This window comes from Hemitrygon akajei, chromosome 5 (genome assembly GCF_048418815.1).
Source record: "Hemitrygon akajei chromosome 5, sHemAka1.3, whole genome shotgun sequence".
In the NCBI taxonomy this organism is placed as follows: domain Eukaryota; kingdom Metazoa; phylum Chordata; class Chondrichthyes; order Myliobatiformes; family Dasyatidae; genus Hemitrygon; species Hemitrygon akajei.
Window position 1 is genome coordinate 186,515,953 of NC_133128.1, and position 20,749 is coordinate 186,536,701.

The following is a 20,749-nucleotide window of genomic DNA, read 5'->3' on the forward strand; positions in this document are numbered from 1 at the left end:
TGAGAAAGATTTACCAAGGTCACCTGGACTCAAGACTGATATTACAGCATCTATATTTGGTGCCAAGGTGAGGTTTGTCCAGACGTAGAGGCTTGCTAATCTACTTCAGAGAGCACTTATAAGTCAGCTGCATTGAAGGGTCTAGAGCTAAACTATCCTGTGGATCATTCAGTCTCTTTGTTATGAAATTGTACAGCATTGTTCACTTTCTGAGAATTAGGTATATCAATAATTAAAGCAGGTGTTTAACCTAATAGCTTTAACTTGTTTTACATCCTAGCCTATTTGATTGGTTTAACAGGTGCCGAAGGTATTTAGAGGGCAGCATGAGCCTGTCTTGAAAAATAGATCGCCAGTACAACCAGTTGACTAGATGCAGCATCTATAGGTCTCAGCACCCAAAAATAACTGGATGCATCCTTGCAAGCTGCTAAAATAAAAACAGCTGTCACCATCAAGTCTGAGAGGAGATAGAGGCAGATTTAACTGGAGCTGGTCTCCAGTTAATTGCTTCAATAAGAGGGATTTTTTTGTTTTTGGTGGATACAAGTTAGGAACACTGCTGGTACAGGATTAAAAGACGAGTTTCTCCTACGTAAGTTACTGACATACACATCCCACCAGTTAAAGGTCTGCTGAATTAAGAAGGTAAGCATAAACACTCTGATGTACACTGTTTTCATTAGTACCTCAGCTTTTCTTTCTCTGTTTAAAGTGCGTGCCAGTATTTGAGTTTATCAGGACAAAAATGAAAGATCTTTTTAAGAATGATCTTGTGTCCATCTTAATTTTGCAAATTGCATTTTAGCTTCTATCTGTGGAAAATGCAGGAAATTGCAAATACAAGGCAGAAGTTGGCAACAAGGTCTCAGTTGTTCTGTAACATTTGTACTGTTAATCCTGGAATGATAATTTCTATGGCTAGGGAATTGCTAACCTGAAAGCCTTTAATCCAAAATGGTTCAAATTGCCAAGCCAATTCTAACACTGGCAATTTGCTAATTTACAAAACTTTTTTTTTTGAAATTAGTAATTTTAGTTTGATTATTCTATTTTGTAACATTTTATAAGTGTCCTGTTACAATGTTTGAAAAGTAAAGAAGAGCAACAGTGTTTAACTATTCTGTACATGCAATAAATCAGAATGCATTGGGGTTGCACAACGTTTCTGTTTAGGGCACTTCAAATGCCTCAGAGCTCCAAATAATGTTTTAAAAAATCACAGAGTTTCTTTTTTGCGAAGCATTATTGAGGAACATACAGAGAAGGCAGCTCGGTATACTTGAGGAGAGCTGACTTAACCTCGAGGGAAGCCATTTTGGAGCTCTGCACACCAGCTAAAGCTTTCTCTTAATCTCACACGGCTGAGTATGCAGTCAGCAGCAGGAATTATTCCCTCCCTTATTCTCAGTCAGTGCTCTCCAAATACCGGCCAGTTTATGACTAATTCTTTTCAGATTCTTCGTGTGATTTGTTTTTTCCAAATTGGTATAAACCTGTGGGTTGGTGCACGTGTGAAGGATGATTTTTAATAATTCATTGAAGTGACGTGGCCTTTGCAGGTTCGTCCAGTTTTTAATTGCTCACCTCTAACTGCCTTTGAGAAGGTGGTGGTGAGCTGCCTTCTTGAACTGCTGCAGTCCATGCGGCGCGGATCAAACCACAATGCTATTAGGGAGAGAGTTCCCGTGTGAAGACTCAGTAACGTGTTTCCAGGCCAGGGTGGCATTTGGCTTGGATGGCAGCTCCAGGTGATGGAGCTCCAATCCTTTCACAGCCCTCGTCCTGCAAGCTGGTGAAGGTCCTAGGTTTGGGAGGTCCTGTCAAATGAGTCCTGGTGGGTTTCTGGAGATGGTACAAACTGCTGTTGCCCTAATCTGAGGGCTTATTGACAAACCGTTGCTAGGTCAGAGGTACCTTCAGGAGATCCAAGTAACGGAGAGCTAAAACAATTTCATTTCTACTTGATTGCTCTGAACAAGCTCAAATGTACTCTGCATGGTGTTGTCATGGTCCATTGGGAACAGAGATGGCCTTCATGTAAAGAAAGAGGAGGACAACGGAAGACGGAAACCCACGGAGACCTTTCCTGCATCTATCTGAGTGTGGCATCACGAATGCAACCTCATTATGCCCTTACCAACAGTCCAACTGTCAGGATGTGCACTGGCAATGTCAGAACCCCACAGCAGAGGAAAGACAGATTCCGATGTAGAGATGGTGGCCAAAGTTTATTCATAAGAATTCCAACAGGACATCAGTGGCTTGGCCAAGTGACATTGCGAGACATAACATTCTGAAAACTCGGACCACGCGTCCGGAGCTAATCATACATCCACTTAAATAATGCAATAACACAGAATCCCCAAGCCTATCCAAACAAACTTAACAATTTTATAGAGAGCAGCAGGAGACTGCATTACTAACAACGAGTAGCTTGAGAAAAAAAAACACAAGGAATTCTAAATGATTAATGTCTCCTATTAAACAACAATTAACCAATTCAGGCGCCTTAAAATCCTTGGAGCCCAGTGTTCTCCAGTGCCCTCTGCAGGTCAGAAGAGCTCATTGCACCTACAGCTTGCTTACCCATGTTTCTGTCCGTTTGCTTGACCATATTAAAGATAAAAGTAGATGTTTCAGGCTGTTGGAAAATTAAGTTTTGCCATATTGCATGCATTAATTGACACATCCATAGTTATGGTATTTCTGTATGACATAGGTAAAGGTCCTTACAGCCCAACAAGTCTGTACCAGCTGACAGACTAATCCTATGCCCACTGTTTCCCCCGTAACCTAATCTCCCCACATTGTAATCATCTCCCCCCTCCTCTCTGAGATTCTACCATTCATCCACACACTACAGTGGCCAATTCACAAGATCACAAGACAAAGGAGCAGAAGTAGGCCATTCAGCCCATCGAGTCTGCTCTGCCACTCCACCGTGAGCTAAGCTATTCTCCCGTCTAGTTCCAATTTCCAGCTTTTTTCCCATATCCCTTGATAGCCTGGCTAATAAGATACCTGTCAACCTCCTCCTTAAAAACCCTCAATGACTGGGCCTCCACAGCTGTGTGTGGCAATGAATTCCATAAATCCACGGCCCTCTGGCTAAAAAAATTTCTCCTCATCTCTGTTTTAAATGGGTACCCTCTAATTCTAAGACTGTGACCTCTTGTCCTGGACTCACCCACCAAGGGAAACAGCCTTTCCACATCTACTCTGTCCAACCCTTTCAACATTCAAAATGTTTCTATGAGATCCCCTCTCATTCTTCTATACTCCAATGAATACAATCCAAGAGCCGATAAACACTCCCCATATGTTAGTCCCTGCATTCCAGGAATCATCCTAGTGAATCTTCTCTGAACTCTCTCCAACATCAGCACATCCTTTCTAAGATAGGGGGCCCAAAACTGCACACAGTATTCCAAATGTGGTCTCACCAGTGCCCCGTAGAGCCTCATCAACATCTCTTTACTCTTACACACTATTCCTCTTGAAATGAATGCCAACTTAACATTCGCTTTCCTTACTGCCGATCCAACCTGGTGGTTAACCTTTAGGTGGTTAACCCCAAGTCTCTTTGTACTTCCGATTTTTGAATTTTCTCCCCATCTTAATAATTATCTGCCCGATTGTTTCTTCTTCCAAAATGTACAACTGTACATTTCTCAACATTGTATCTCATCTGCCATTTCTTTGCTCACTCTCCTAAACTGACCAAGTCTCTGCAACCTTTCCGTTTCTTCAACACTTTCTGCACCTCCACCTATCTTGGTGTCATCCGCAAGCTTAGCCACAAAACCATTTACTCCATAATCTAAATCATCGAGATACAGTGTAAAAAGGAGAGGCCCCAACACCGACCCCTGCGGAGCACCACTAGTAACTGGCAACCAGCCAGAATAGGATCCCTGTATTCCCACTCTTTAAATGAAATTAAATTAAACTACCAACCTGTCCATCTTTGGAGTATGGGAGGGAACAGGGGCCCCTGAAGGTCATAGGGAAACCTGCAGACTCCACGTACGCAGCACAGGATTGAACTTGAGTCATTGAAGTTGTGAGGACACACCTCACTGTGCCACCCAAGACCTCTTGTGGCCTTTTAGTGGCCTGTCTTCTAATACCCTTGCCTTCCCTGATGCTATTCCAGCTGCTGCACTTTGGATAGTGAACACAACTGTGTTTTAGCAGATTTCTGATATTCCTGGAAAATGGCCTCAAGCGGTTTTGAGCCTGAGGGGCCCAGCTTTGGACTACATCACCTCAATAGGGTAGTCACAGTGTGGGCAGACTGTCTAATGGGATGAAACAGGAGAATTGGCAGAAGGACAGGGATGGGAACTGTGATTAAGATGACAAACCTGTCCTTCATCGAGTCACTGCTTGCTCAGAGCTGTGATGCAGAAGGTGGTCGTAGATGGAGTGTATTCTTCCTGGAAGTCGGTGACCAGTGGTGTTGTGCAGGGATCTGTTCTGGACCCTGATCTTTGTGATTTTCATAAGTGACACGGATAAGGAAGAAGACAGGTAGGTTAGTAAGTCTGCAGATGACAAGAAACTTGGTGGTGTTATGGATAAAGTAGAAAGTTATCATAGGTTACAATGGGACATTGATAGGATGCAGTGCGACTGAGAAGGGGCAGATAGAGTTTAATCCAGATTGAGTTCAAGAGCTGCAAGGTAATGCTACAACTGTATAGGACTTCAGTTGAGCCATACTTGAAGTATTGAAATCACAAACAAGATGGAATCTGCAGATGTGTTCAGTTCTGTTCACCTCATTATAGGAAGGGTGTGGGTTTGTTCATTTGTTATGTGCCATGTCATATGCTGACGGCAGTCATAGTCTTCCCATGACCATGATTGTTCTCGGCAATTTTTTCTAATTGCAATCTTCTGGGCAGTGCCTTGACAAGATGGATGACTCCAGTCATTATCAAAACTCTTCAATGATTGTCTACCTGGTGTCAGTGGTCGCATAACCAGGACTTGTGATATGCACCATCTGCTCAAAAGACCATCCACCATCTGCTCCCATGGCTTTCATGTGACCCTGATCAGAGGGCTAAGCAGGTGCTACATCTTGCCCAAGGGTGACCCATAGGCCAGCAGAGGGAAGGAGTGCCTTACACCTCCTTTGGTAGAGACATATCTGCACCCCACCACCCAATTAGAGAGGGTGTAGAATATTTACCAGGATACAGCCTGAATTAGTGAGAATATTTTAGGAGAATAGGTTGAATGAGCTAAGGCTATTCTCTTTGGATGAGAGGTGACATGATTTAAGTGTACAGGATGATAAGAGGCATAGATAGAGTGGATAACCACAGAATTTTTCCCAGGGCAAAAATGTTAATACCAGGGAGCATAATCTTAAGGTAATTGGAGGAAGGTATAAGGGGAAATCAAGTGCAGGTTGTTATACAAGATTATTAGGTATGTGGAATGTGCTGGCAGGGGTGATGGTAGAGGCAGGTACATTAGGGACATTTCAGAAACATCTCAGATAGGCACATGGATGATAGAAAAATGGAGGGCTATCTAGGAGCAGAGGGTTAGATTGATTGTAGAGTAGGTTAAAATGTTGGCACAGCGTCATAGTCCCAAGGAGATGTACTATTTGCCTTGTTCTGTGTTCTTTGTCCTATGTGAATTGAGTTGTTTGGTTTGACAGCCTCTTTACATGTTATCATGCACTAAGATGAGAATATTTGGGGCTTGCATGGCAGCAAGACAGCCTCTCAATGTCTGCAGTCTGAGGTTCCACTGCAGCATGCTGATACTAGGAGCTTTCTGTTGTGTTGCATTGAAAGGCAAGTCCTCAGCTATCAGGTGTTGTGTCATGACAGTTAAACATTATACTAATAGAGTGATCCAGCACTTCTGCTAGAAAGATGGGCCCCCATTTTCTGCACAATGCTCTATGCTAATTGGTTCCATTTTGACACTAACACAGACTTTCTCAAATTTTCCCAAAGTTGTTGTTGTTCGTCCTTCAGAGTCAAAGACGACCATGACTTCTGTCAGGTGGAGGGTTTGTGACTGTGGGTCTGGAGGTGACTGGTGAGGCCAATCCGGGCCCTGAAAGCTCGCCCACATGTGGGACACATGAGGGTAGGTGCTGCAGTGGAAGTGGAGGTAGCTCGAGCCTTGCGGGCAGAGCGTTTCCTCTGAGCCTCTGTGGTGCGTCTGATTTCTGCTGCATACGCTCCTTTAGTGGTCCTGCTCCACCAGGTTGGGCGGTCCAGAGCAAGCGATTCCCAGTTACTGGGATTGATGTTGAGGTCTTTGAGGGACACTTTGAGGCAGTCTTTGAAACGTTTCTTCTGCCCTCCAACTGAGCGCTTGCCCTGGCTCAGCTCTCCATACAGCAGCTGTTTTGGTAGTCGACTGTCAGACAACCTGACGACATGGCCAGCCCATCTGGCTTGGGCTTTCTGTAGGAGGGTGTAGACGCTGTGGGTGCTAGCCTGCACCAGGACCTCCGTGTCTGGGACTTTGTCCTGCCATCGTACGTGGAGAAGTCTGCGGAGGCAGCTCAAGTGGAAGTGGTTGAGCTGTTTAGCGAGTCTGCTGTAGACAGTCCAGGTCTTGCTGGCATAGAGGAGAGTGGTGAGAACCACTGCTCGGTAGACCTTCAAAGTACCTCCCAAGGTACCGTTCATCTCATTTTATGTACCCATTAGTCTTCTTCATTACCCTGCCTCATCAAATTTCTTCTGAGCAGGGCTTCTGTACAGCCTCACTCTCCACAAGCTTACGCTTGGGCTATTCTTGTGCTCTCCTTGGCCGCAGTTCATTATACCCAATATCTGACCACTTGCATTCCTTGTCCCATTTTCATCCTCTAAATTAAGCGCAGCCCCAGTCCTGGAGCATTAATTCGACTGAGTGTGTTTTCTTCATCAATGTCGTGTTATTTCTGCACTACTTGTATAGGTTGCATTTAAAGTCATAGAGACAGAGCGAGATACAGCACAAATTCAGGCCCTTCAAGAGTGTTTAATGTCATCTCCAGGACACCAGTGCAAAGCAGAATGAAATAAAATTGTTATTCAGATCTGGTACAAGACAGAAAAAAACCCAGTAAGATAAAGAGCACAATAATAAAAAAATCACAATAAATATAAATACATAAGGTAGCGTATATACATTGATTGTATGTCCATAAAGTGACACTAGGCACAGAAGTGTCTGTACATAAAGTGACTCTAACAGGAAATGATAGTTGTGGCGGGGGGGACAGGATGTAGAGGGGTATGTCAGTTGGTGGGGGGGCAGGATGTGGAGGGGTATGTCAGTTGGTGGGGGACAGGATGTGGAGGGGTATGTCAGTTGGTGGGGGACAGGATGTGGAGGGTTATGTCAGTTGGTGGGGGACAGGATGTAGAGGGGTATGTCAGTTGGTGGGGGGCAGGATGTAGAGGGGTATGTCAGTTGGTGGGGGGCAGGATGTGGAGGGGTGGAGGGCTGGTGCCAGTGATGCATTGGGCAGTTTAGTAGAGCCTTCCTGTCGGCTGCGGAGCAGTTCCCATACCATGCAATGATGCAGCAAGTTTGTATGCTCTCACCTGCACCATCTGTAGAAGGATGTGAAAAGTCCAGCTCTCTCCTGCCTCCCCAGAAGGCAGAGGCACAGGTGAGCTTTCCTGATTGTGTAGGATTTCTTCTGGGACCATGAGAGGTTGTGTGAGATGTGTTCTCCCAGGAGTTTAAAACTGTGCACAGTTTCCACTGCTGTGTAGGCAGACTTTAGTCCATCCACCAACTATCCATTTACTCTAGGCACGTCCTTGTATTTTCTATCGAATATGTACACTGTAGGCACATGGAGCAGTGGCTAGATAACCTGTCAAGCAGCACAGGGGAGTAGAGTTGCAGGAAAACCATGCAGTTCTAGACGAACGTGCAAACTCCACACGGTCAGGAATGAACCCAAATGTCAGTACGGCAGGACAGCTTCTCAACTAGCTGTTACTTAACTATCTGAAAGGTGAAAGATACATTGGAAAAGCTTGGTTATACTGTCCACAGCCTGTAAATTGGAACAAAGTGTTGGCTGTGGAGTGAGTAACTTGCAAGAAGGAACATTGTGTCATGACACAGAATATCACTAATAGTTTTATTGTCATATTCTGAATAATGACTCCATTGTCATATTCTGAATAATGACTGTCTTCTTAATGGCCAGAACCATGAGGATTGGAACCTACTTGCATGACTTTGGCCCTCTGCTGTTTTTACTTGTGTGTCAATTTCCCTGCAATATTCAGCCAGCACCACTCTATATTTAGCTTGTGGCTACTTCGACTCAATAACTATCATCATTTCAACCTGTAAGAGTGAGTTTTTCAGCAGTGTAAGCATGTGAAAGCTGGGTAGGTGTCATCATTAATGGAGAATGTGGGAAAGTGAGTGGACACCAGCAGAGCCTGAGACCGGTAGTGGGATATATCAGTTGATGATACAGATTGTCTGGCGTAACAGCAGGGGGTAGAATCAGCTCTGTCTGAACACTGGAATAGTTGAAATAGCAGACAGTCTACTATTATCAAGCAGCTTGGGATAATTCCACATCCTGATCACTCTATTTTCGGGACAATTGAATTTACATTTTATTAGTTCCTCCAGACACCCAAGAACACCAGTAAGATTTATGTAGCATATTTACTTATTGAGATGCAGCATGGAATAGAGAGTTCCAACCCTTTCAGCCGCACTGCCCAACAATCCCCTAATTTAATCCTAGCCAAAGCACGGGACAATTTAAAATGACCAATTAATCTACTAATCAGTATGCCTTTGGTCTGTGGGGGAACACCTGGAACAAACTCACACGGTCAAGGCAGAACCTTACAGGCAGTGGCGGGAATTGAACCTGGGTCGCTTGTACTGTGAAGTGTTGTGCTAACCACTACGTTAGCATGCTGCCCTCAGCCAGTAAAATGCAACTGTGAACTTTGTAGCCGGATAAAAGTTGACACCACCTTTTAGTAAAAGATAATTTACTTCCTCGCGCTGCCAAATGGAACTCATGACTGTAGCCTCAAATCCGTACCTTGGTGCCCGGCAGTCTTTAAGCTAACAGCTATTGTTTCCTTTCTTGTTGACAATAATTAATCACCAAATTGAAATTTGTAGCTTGGCTGTATTTTCAGATCCTTGTTCCTCTGCAGCACCAAGCATTCAGTCAGTCAGGAAAACATTAGAACAATAACTTGCATTCAATTATTTGTGAAGATGTAATTCTATTAAACCAGATCACATGAGACTTCAAGATAAAATGTCATCTGTTTAGTAGCTTTCTAGTGGTTTCACTGTTCAAAGACCATAATAAGAGATAGGAGTAGAATTAGGCCATTTGGCCCATTGAGTCTGCTATGCCATTTCATCATGGCTGATCCATTTTCCCTTTCAATTCCATTTCCCTGCCTTCTCTCCATAACTTTTCATGCCCTGACTAATGAAAAACCTATCAACTTGGGCTTAAATACACCCAATGACCTGGTCTTCAGAGCCACCTGTGGGAACAAGTTTCACAGATTCAACACCCTCAGGCTAAGGAGATTCCTCCTCATCTCTGTGCTAAATGGACATCCATCTATGCTGAGACTGTGCCTTTTGCTAGACTATACGATACTGTTGTGCCCACGATAGGAAACATCCTCCACATCCACTCTGTCTAGGTCTTTCAACATTCGATAGCTTTCAATGAGATTCCTGCTCATTCTTTAAATTCCAATGTGTAAAGGCCCAGGACCATCAACTCTCCTTATATAAGAAGCCTTTCATTCCCGGAGTCATTCTCGTGAACCTCCTTTGAAAACTCTCCAATGTCAGAACATCTTCTCGTAGAACAGGGGCCCAAAACTGCTCAAGGTACTCCAAGTGTATAAAGACTCAGCACTACATCCTTGCTTTTATATTCTGACCTTGCAAAATGAATGCTAACATTGCGTTTTCCTTCCTTACCACTGACTCAACCTGCAAATTAGCCTTTAGGGAATCTTATGTGAGGATTCTCAGGTCCCTTTGCACCTCCAGTTGTTGAATTTTCTGCCTGTTTAGATCTCACTAGTGAGATCTCAACCTTAAAATCGACTCCAACATCTCAACCATTGAGGCCAGGCAAGCTGACATATAATTTCCTTTCTTCTGACTCCTTCCCTTCTTGAAGAGTTCACTGACATTTGCAATTTTCCAGTCCACCAGAACCATGCCAGAAACTAGTGGATTCACAATCCTTCAGCTACCTCATTCAGAACCCTGTGGTGTAATCTTTCTGGTCCAGGTGGCTTATCTACCTTCAAATCTTTCAGCTTCCCAGGCATCTTCTCCCTAGTAATAGCAGTTGCTCTCACTTTTTGCCCCCCTGACTCCCCTGAATCTCTGACCAGTGTCTTCCTCAGTGAAAACTGATATGAAATACTTATTCAGTTCATCTGACATTTCCTCATGCCCCATTTTTACCTGTCTAGCATCATCATTCTTGGGTGAATTCTTGCCTCTCTTTACTCTTTATTATCTGGAAAAAAAACCCTTTGGTGTCCTCTTTGATATTATTGGCTAGCTTACCTTCTTAGTTCATCTTCTCTCTCCTTTTAAAATTTGTTTTTTTTTCCAAAGCTTTCCAATCCTCAAACTTCCCAGTAAATTATTGTCTTATTATATGCCCTCTCTTTTGTTTTTGTTATTTTTGACTTGCCTTGTCAGCCACAGTTGTGCTACCCTTCCTCCGGAACACTTCTTCTTTGGAATGTATACATCCTGTACCTTCTGACTTTTTCCTGGAAAGATAAGATAATGAATAATAATAATAATTAAAGATAATGAAGAGATTATAAGATGATAGACATAGGAGCAATACTTGAACATTTGGCCCATTGAATTTGCTCAGCCATTAGACAATTTATTTTCCATCTTAATCCCACTGTCCTGCCTTCTCCCCAAAACCTTTGATGCCTTGACTTATCAGAACCCATTCGCCTCTGCTTTCAATATACCCAATGAATTGCTCACTATAGTAGCCTGTGGCAATGAATTCCACAGGTTCACCACCCTCTGGCTAAAGAAATTCCTGCTCATTTCTGTTCTAAAGGGACATCTTTATTATTTATTTATTGAGCTACAACATAGAATAGGAATTTCTAGCAACCCCCCACCCCTCCAATTTAATCTTGGCCCAATCACAGGACAGTTTACAATGACCAATCAGTATGCCTTTGGACTGCGGGAGGAAACCTGAGCACCTGGAGGAAACCCACAAAGTCACTGGGAGAGCATACAAACTCCTTACAGGCAGTGGCAGGAATTGAACCTGGATCACTGATACTGTAAAGTGTCATGCTAACTACTGTGCTACCCTTATCCTGAGGCTGTGCCCTCTCGTCCTAGACTCTCCCAGTATTGGAAGCATTGACCACTCGACAATTATGTTGGACTTGGACTATTTGGAATAACATTCCCTTGACTATATATTTGTAATCAAAGAGTTTTCGCAGGAAAATCACAATTACATCATTATTTAGCATCTCAGAGAAGATATGTGACTCTATTTTTTAAATGTCATATACCACGATTACATATCATCAAATGGCATGGCCATGCCAGTCTCCTATTGAAAGATCTGCCATGAGGTGAAGCTGCTTTTAAATATGTAATTTATGTGGAGGTTAGAAAGCTTCTGACCGATGTGAGTGGAATGGAAAGATGAACTTTTGTACGAAATGATTTTCAAAGGGTTTGATGATTAAGTTACAGAAGTTATTTTTATACTGGGAACTGTGTTAAACTTCCCATGTCATGTAACCCCTAAACTCCATTGCCAAGTTGTCACTAGATATCTTAGACCTATTACTTGTGATTTTTAAAATTGAAATATATGACCAATATGTATTCTTGATAATTGGATTAAAACATTATTCTAGAGGACTTGTATTTCTCCCAATATATTTATAACCCCTATGAGTATGTGTTTTATTTTAAACTGTCTGAACATATGCTGAAATATGTGACCTCCACATTTTAAAACACTGACAAAACTGAAAGTTTATTTTAAGAGATTGCTGCATAGGTATCGGATGTAATCATATTAACATGATAGGTTTGTATTTGTGTACAGGCCTTGACTTCATATCAATGCAAAGGGTTGATAAAAAGTTTTAAAATGAAGCATGCTGTCAGCTGATGGTAACACTTCAACCATATTGGAGTACCGGTAATCTATGAGTTATTTTAAGCAACAAAGGAAAATGGTTTTATTTGCTAAAAATTATGTATATTTGCTAATGTGAGTAAATCATTCAGTTCAAGTTTAATTGTTGTTCAACCATACATGAATACAGCCAAGTGAAACAGCACTACTGTCACAACGTGCACTGGCACTGTCAGAACTCAAGTGCCGAGGAAAGACAGACTCCATTGTAGAGACAGTGACCAGGGTTTATTCGCAAGATTTCCAACAGAACATTGGTGACACAACCGAGTGATGCCACGAGATGTAACATTCTCAAAATAGGACCCTGCAGTTAGCGCTAATCAACCATCACCTTAATTAATACAAGTAACATGGCATCCCTGAGACTATCGAAATAAACTTAACAAGTTTAAATAGAAAGCACCAGGAGACTGCGTTACAAAAGTGAGTTGCTCGAGTAAAAACACAAGGAACTCTAAACGATTAAGGAATTTTATTAAACAACAATTAACCAATTCAGATGCTCTAAAAGCCTAAGAGCCCAGTGCACTCTGACTCCTCACACAGGCCAAAAGAGCTCATTACAGTTACTTGGGGCCAAGGTACAAAGCACAGAACTGATAGTCATACACAGCACTAGACACATTTAGCACGTCAGATATCAGTAAAATGCAGATACACAAAAATATATAGTCCAAGACCCTGAGTGCTTGAATGTTACAGCAGTCTGCATTCAAACACAATACGGCTTGTGTTCTGCTGAGTGAACACTAGAGGACACTACCGACTCCAGTTTGGATGCTGTGACACACTGTTTCCAGCACTCCAGTGAAGCACACTGACTCCAAAACCACATTATCTTTATTAAATAGTTTCTATGTCAGTGCTTAATTTTAATGGTCTCTGTACAAACCTTTACAGGCACAATGCTAAAATCATGTAATTTATAATACTGTTAGAATCATCTATTTTACAAAACTTGTTTTCCGTATTTCCACTGGTGTGCTTATTTGTTTTGCTAATCTGAGGTCGTGATAAAAGTGTAAAATAATAGAAGCAACACATCCTGACGAAGGGCCTTGGCCCAAAACATCAACTGTTTACCCTTTTCCATAGATTCTGCCTGGCCTGTCTATTTGAAGTTAAACATAAAGAAAAAAAACAAAGAATGTCTTAATAAAACAGAGGTGGTCTCTTCATCTTCATTTGCTTCTGCCTCCCCATATCAGGGGCGTTATGACTCATGCCAGCTCATCTGAATCATGTTTAATAACATTGCCATATGTCGTGCAATTTATTATGATGCTGTAGGAGTACATTGATAGATAGATAGATAGATACTTTATTCATCCCCATGGGGAAATTCAACTTTTTTCCAATGTCCCATACACTTGTTGTAGCAAAACTAATAACATACAATACTTAACTCAGTAAAAAATATGATATGCATCTAAATCACTATCTCAAAAAGCATTAATAATAGCTTTTAAAAAGTTCTTAAGTCCTGGCAGTAGAATTGTAAAGCCTAATGGCATTGGGGAGTATTGACCTCTTCATCCTGTCTGAGGAGCATTGCATCGATAGTAACCTGTCGCTGAAACTGCTTCTCTGTCTCTGATATGCGGGTATATCTAATGGCCTCCATCGGAGTTGCTTGCGCAGATCATCCATGGATTTTTCACTTCCGGGGCAACTTCAAGAAGGCGATCCACGTGAGCAGCTCTGATGGAGACCATTCCCATTCTAGTCTGCTACAGCTGAGAACCACCAATATGTCTGAGGTCTGCACACTTTGTGATACCATTTTAAGGTGATTAAAAGATCAACTGCTAATCGAAGTGGAGGAAACTCGAATGGACTCTGCTCAATGTGGTGATTGCGAAAGAGAGGTCGTTGCTCTGGTTTAAAAGTTCGTTTGAAGAAGCGTGTCTTTCCGCTGCCAATACCAACCATCTTGCTGGTAAACGTGCAGCCTCTGGTAAATAAGGTGGAAGGCCTCAGAGTGAGAGTGCTGAACCAAGGGGACGTTAGGACCTGTTGCATTTTTTGGTTCACGGAATCTTGGTTAACCCCTTCCGTTCCGGATGCAGCAGTTCAGATGGCTTCACAATTCACCACCGAGATAGGACTGCTGAAGAGGGTGGAATCTCTCATTGCTACAGTCAGAAGTTCCCGTGTGCTTCAAAAGAATAACGATTATACCAGTGCCCAGGCAGAGCTGCCTTAACGACTATCGTACAGTAGCACTCACATCTATAGTGATGAAGTGCTTTGAGATGTTGGTCATGACTAGAGTTAACTCCTGTCTCAACAAGGACCTGGACCCACTGCAATTTGCCCATCTCCATCGCCACAATAAGTCTACAAAGGACTCAATCTCATTGGCTCTTCTCGTGGCCTTGAACCACATGCGCAATACAAATACCTATCTCAGATGCAGTTATTGACAATAGCTCAATATTTAACAAAATCATTCCTACAGTCCTGATCAACAAGCTACAGAACCTGGGCCTCTGTGCCTCTCTCTGCAACCAGAACCCCGACTTCCTAACCAGAATACCACAATCTGTGAGGATTGGTAATAACATCTCCTCCTCACTGACAATCAACACAGGCTCACCTCGGGGGGGGGGGGGGGTGGGGTGTGCTTAGCCCACTGTTCTACTCTCTCTACACCCACGACTGTGTGGCTAGGCACAGCTATTGTCGAACTATTGTCGATAGAACTTCAGATGGTGACAAAAGGCGTACAGGAGCGAGATATACCAACTAATTGAGTGGTGTCGTAATAACAACTTTGCATTTAACATCAGTAAGATGAAAGAGCTGATTGTGGACTTTAGGAAGGGTAAGGCGAGGGAACGCATACCAGTTGTCACAGAGGGCTCAGTTGTGGAAAGAGTGAGCAACCTCAATTTCCTGGACGTCAATATCCCTGAGGATCTAATCTGGGCCCAACATTTCAATGCAGCTATAAAGAAAGCACAGCAGCCATTATATTTCATTAGGAGTTTGAGGACTTTCGGTATGTCAAAATGACAATTGCAAATTTCTACAGATGTAATGTGGAGAGCATTCAAACTGGTTGCATTATCATCTGGTATTGGGAGGGAGGGGGGCTACTGCACACGATTGAACTAAGCTGCAGAGAGTTGTAAACTCAGTCAGCTCCATCTCCGTAGTATCCAGGACATCTTCAAGGGGCAACACCTCAAAAAAGGTGGCATCCATCATCAAGGACTCCTATTCCCAAGGTTATGCCTTGTTCTCATTTCTACGATCAGGGAAGAGGTACAGGAGTCTCTTCCCCTCTGCCATCAGATTTCTGAATGGACATCGAACCCACAAACACTACCTGACTACTTTTTTATTTCTATCTTTGCACTACTTACTTAACTATTATATATGTAAGTCCAACCAATGGATGGAAATGGCAGGGCTGAGGGACAGTGCAGAGGCGCTGAGCACAAGAGCAATGATTCAAGGGTCTGTCACACCAGACAAGACCCACGATGCAGACTGTGCGAGGAATCCGCTGAAACCATCCAACATGTAGTAGCAGGGTGCAAGATGCAGGGAGGGACAGCAGTACACACTGAACGGCACAACCAAGTTGCAGGAATTGTGTGCAGGAACATCTGTGCGAGGTATGGATTGGACACTCTCAAGTCCAAATGGGAAACACCTGTAAAGGTAGTGGAGAGTGACAGAGCAAAGATCCTGCGGGACTGCCAAATACAGACTGATAAGCAGATACTGGCCAAACAACCAGACATAGGAATACTGGACAAGGAACAGAAGAAAGCAATAGTGATAGATGTGACAATCCCGAATGACAATAACATCAGGAAGAAAGAATATGAGAAGCTGGAGAAATACCAGGGCTTGACAAAGCAGATAGAAAGGATGTGGAAGTTTAAACCAGAGTAATACCAGTGGTGATAGGAGCACTTGGAGCTGTGACAACTGGACTGGGAGAGTGGCTCCAACAAATCCCGATTCAACATCTGAGATCTCGGTTCAGAAGAGCGCGCTACAAGAATACTTGCACTGAACCCTCAAGCTCCAGGCCTCTGGTAGAGGACCAAGATTGAGGGAAAAATACACGTACACCCCACCCATAAGGGGTGAGAAAAAAATACATGAATACTTACTGTAATTCTCGATTTTTTCTGCTATTATGTATTGCATTGTACTGCCTCTGCAAGGACAACACATTTCATATCCTATGTTAGAGATATTAAACCCAATTTTGATATATACATATATAGTTAGTTTAAATAAGTAGTGCAAAAGTAAAAAAGTAGTGAGAGTGAGGTAGTGTTCATGGGTTCAATGTCCATTCAGAAATCAGAAGGCAGGGGGGAAGAAGCTGTTCCTGAATCAGTGAATGTGTGCCTTCAGGCTTCTGTACCTCCTCCCTAATGGTAGCAATGAAATGAGGGTGTTGAGGCCCAGTGTTTTGTTCCAGTAACATAATGAGATCAGTTTTAAAAGTCTTGAAATCCTTTTGTGCTTGCATTTCCAGCTGCCGTCACATCTGATGAGCCTAGCCAGGCTGACGGTGTGCCTTTTGACATCCGAGAGACTGCTTCACTTAAAGAGAGACTGGCGATGTATCAAGCAGCTGTTTCAAAGAAGGAGAAAAGCTGCCCTTCAGCTGATGTAAGTACATGTTCCACTGCTTGTTCTGTTCGTTTTCAAAGCTGCACAGTATTTGATGTCCACAACAGTTTTTTTTTTGTATTACTCATAGACAAATGTATGTGCTCTTTAATAATTGACCAGAAGTATGGATGACCTGAATCAAATTGCTGCAGATAAGAAGCAGCTATAGGTTTTCAGTTTCCTACTGGGTTGAAGAAGAGAGGTTGACCTAGCACCTTGTTTTCTTTGGGACGGCATGGTAGCATACTGTTTATCACAACGCTTTACAATACAGGCGACCTGGTTCAATTCCCACCGCCGTCTGTAAGGAGTTAATTCCTTCTAGCCGTGACTGCGTGGGTTTCCCTTGGGTGCTCTGGTTTGCTCTCACAGTCCAAAGAATTTCCTGTCGGTAGGTTAATTGGTCGTTGTAAATTGTCCCGTGATTAGGCCGGGATTAAATCAAGGTGGCACTGCTTGAAGGACTGGCAGGGCCTATCCCATGCTCTGTAAATAAATAACTACACCAAAGGGAATGCATACATACTGTTGGACTTACTTTAGTCTAATGGAGTGAAAAATAGTACAAAATTCAAAGTACATCGTTGTCCAAGTTTGTATACATTATACATCCTTTAGGTTTCCATGAAACAAAGGCACCCAAAAAAACCTATATATATTTATATTTTTAAAGAAGCCTGATCCTCAATCTGAAGAAAAGAGAAGCCACATCATGCCTGTAAAAAAAGAATCCATAAACAATAACAGAATAAAAGACCGTAGAGCACCCAATATGCAATGAAAGATAAACACAGAAAACCTACAGCACAATACAGGCCCTTTGGTTCACAAAGCTGTGCCAAACATGTCCTTACCTTAGAACTACCTAGTATTACCCATAGCCCTCTATTTTCCTAAGCTCCATGTACCTATCTAGGAGTCTCTTGAAAGACCCTATTGTTTCCGCCTCCACCACCATTGCCGGCAGCCCATTCCATGCACTCACCACTCTCTGCCTAAAGTAGTTACCCTTGACATCTCCTCTGTACCTACTTCCAAGCACCTTAAGACTATGCCCTCTCATGTTACCCATTTCAGCCCTGGGAAAAAGCCTCTATCCACATGATCAATGCCTCTCATCATCTTGTACACCTCTATCAGGTCACCTCTCACCCTCCGTTGCTCCAAGGAGAAAAGGCCAAGTTCACTCAAGCTATTCTCACAAGGCATGCTCCCCAGTTCGGGCAAACATCAAGCAAATAGCATTTCTGGACTAAAGCCCACAGAAAGCCTCAGAGTTCAGCACAGAGCCGAGTGAATGTCATGGAGCAGTGGTCTGATCCGGCCCATACCTCGCCTCAGGCCTCAACACCCAGACCTTTTCAATCTGGCCTGGCACTTAAATCTCCATCTGAACATCACAACTGAAATAAGTGATGGTAGATATTTTGTATCTTGGTCAATAAATGGTTGGAAGATGGAAACTAGAAAGAGTTCTTAAATGTTCTGATTGAAGGCTAAGATATGCATTTCTCTGTTGTCAGAGCTGTGAAGGGGAGGGAGAGGGAGAGAGAGAGAGAACAGCTCTTCTCAAAAATACCAGAGACTTCAAGAATGGTTGCAGCAAGCTCCTTTGTAGCTTGGTCACTCCATGCTTTAAGAAGGGAGGAAGGCACAAGAAAGGAAATTATAGGCCGGTTAGCTTAACGTCAGTGTTTGGGAAAGTGTTGGGGAAAAGTTGGACGAGGTTTCGGGGTTCTTGGAGACTAATGATAAAATAAGTCAAAGTCAGAATGTTTTCTGTAAAGGAAAATCTTGCCTGACAGATCTGTTAGAGTTATTTGAGGAAGTAACAAGCAGGGTGGACAAAGGAGAGGTAACGGATGTCATTTACTTGGATTTTCAAAAGGCATTTGATAAGGTACCACCCATCAGGCAGTTTAACAAGATAAAATTCTATGGAATTACAGAAAATATATACTGACACAGTTAGAGGAATGGCTGACAGACAGGGGGCAGTGAGCAGGAATAAAGGGGGCCTTTTCTGGTTGACTGCCAGTGACTAGTGGTGTTCCTCAGGGGTCAGTATCAGGACCACTACTTTTCACATCGTTTGTCAATGACTTATGTGGCAAAATGTGCAGATGATATGAAGATAGCTGGAGGAGTAGGTAGTGCTGAGGTAGTAATGCGATTGCAGCAGGACTTAGACAATTTGGAAGAATAGGCAAACAAGTGGCAGATGGAATACAGTGTTGGGAAATGTATGATAAAAGGAATAATAGTACAGTTTATTCTCTAAATGGGGAGAAAATTCAAATATCAGATGTGTAAAGGTATTTGGGGGGCCTCATGCAAGACTCCCAGAAGATTAATTCACAGGTTGAGGAGGCAAGTACAATGATGGCATTTATTTCAAGGGGAATAGAATATAAAAGCAAGGAGATTGCCTCCCGGGTGCCAGGGTCCAGGATGTCTCTGACCGGGCGCATGACATCCTGGTACGAGAGGGAAAGCAACCAGAAGTCGTGATACATGTTGGGACCAACGACATAGGCAGGAAGAGGGATGAGGTCCTGAAGTGTGAGTTTCAGGAAATAGGCAGATGGCTGAAGAACAGGACCTCCAGGGTGGCGTTCTCAGGATTGCTGCCAGTGCTACGTGATAGTGATGGTAAGAATTGGAGGAGATGGCAGTTGAATGCGTGGCTGAGGAGTTGGTGCAATGGGCAGGGTTTTAGATTTTTGGATCATTGGGATCTCTTCTGGGGAAGGTGGGACCTGTACAGATTGGATGGGTTGCACCTGAACTCAAGGGGGAGCAATATCCTTGCTGGTAGGTTTGCTAGCATGGTTTGAGAGGGTTTAAACTAATTTGCAAAGGGAATGGGACCTGGGGCAATAGAGCAGTGAGAGAAGTGCATGGAGTAAAGCCAGATCTAACATATAGAGAGGTTTTGAGGAAAGAGAAACAGAATAAAAGGTGTAAAGGTAGAAGGGCTAAAGTGTGTGTACTTCAATGCAAGAAGCATCAGGAACAAAGGTGATGAACTGAGAGCTTGGATATATACATGGAATTATGATGTAGTGGCCATTACAGAGACTTGGCTGGCACCAGGGCAGAAATGGATTCTCAATATTCCTGGATTTCAGTGCTTTAAAAGGGATAGAGAGAGGGGAGAAAGGGGAGGAGGGGTGGCATTACTGGTCAGGGATAATATTACAGCTGCAGAAAGGGTGGGTAATGTAGCAGGATCCTCTTTTGAGTCAGTATGGGTGGAAGTCAGGAACAGGAAGGGAGCGGTTACTCTACTGGGGGTATTCTATAGGCCCCCTGGTAGCAGCAGAGATACCAAGGAGCAGATTGGGAGGCAGTTTTTGGAAAGGTGCAAAAATAACAGGGTTGTTATCATGGATGACTTTAACTTCCCTAATATTGATTGGAATCTGATTAGTTCCAAGGGTTTAGATGGAGCAGTGTTTGTTAAGTGTGTCCAGGATGGATTCCTGTCACAGTATGTTGACAGGCCGACTAGGGGGAATGCCATACTAGATCTAGTATTAGGTAACGAACCGGGTCAAGTCACAGATCTGTCAGTGGGTGAGCATCTGGGGGACAGTGATCACTGCTCCCTGACCTTTAGCATTATCATGGAAAAGGATAGAATCAGAGAGGACAGGAAAATTTTTAATTGGGGAAGGGCAAGTTATGAGGCTATAAGGCTAGAACTTGCGGGTGTGAATTAGGATGATGTCTTTGCAGGGAAATGTACTATGGACATGTGGTCGATGTTTAAGGATCTCTTGCAGAATGTTAGGGATAAATTTGTCCCAGTGAGGAAGAAAAAGAATGGTAGGGTGAAGGAACCATGGGTGACAAGTGAAGTGGAAAATCTAG

The 20,749-nt window shown here is 43.1% G+C and overlaps 1 protein-coding gene across 5 annotated transcripts in view; it reads left to right on the forward strand.

Moving 5' to 3' along the window:
• The window catches only part of LOC140728557 (xin actin-binding repeat-containing protein 2-like), a 171,053-nt gene that overhangs the window by 100,925 nt on the left and 49,379 nt on the right, over window positions 1–20,749 (forward strand). For 4 of the 5 annotated variants that reach the window (XM_073047460.1, XM_073047461.1, XM_073047462.1 and 1 more), the window contains exon 3: window positions 16,734–16,870. In XM_073047460.1, coding sequence (XP_072903561.1) covers window positions 16,734–16,870 — 137 coding nt within the window. Of the gene's footprint in view, window positions 1–470; window positions 649–16,733; window positions 16,871–20,749 lie in introns of those variants that run through there. The other variant, XM_073047464.1, reaches the window with a different exon arrangement.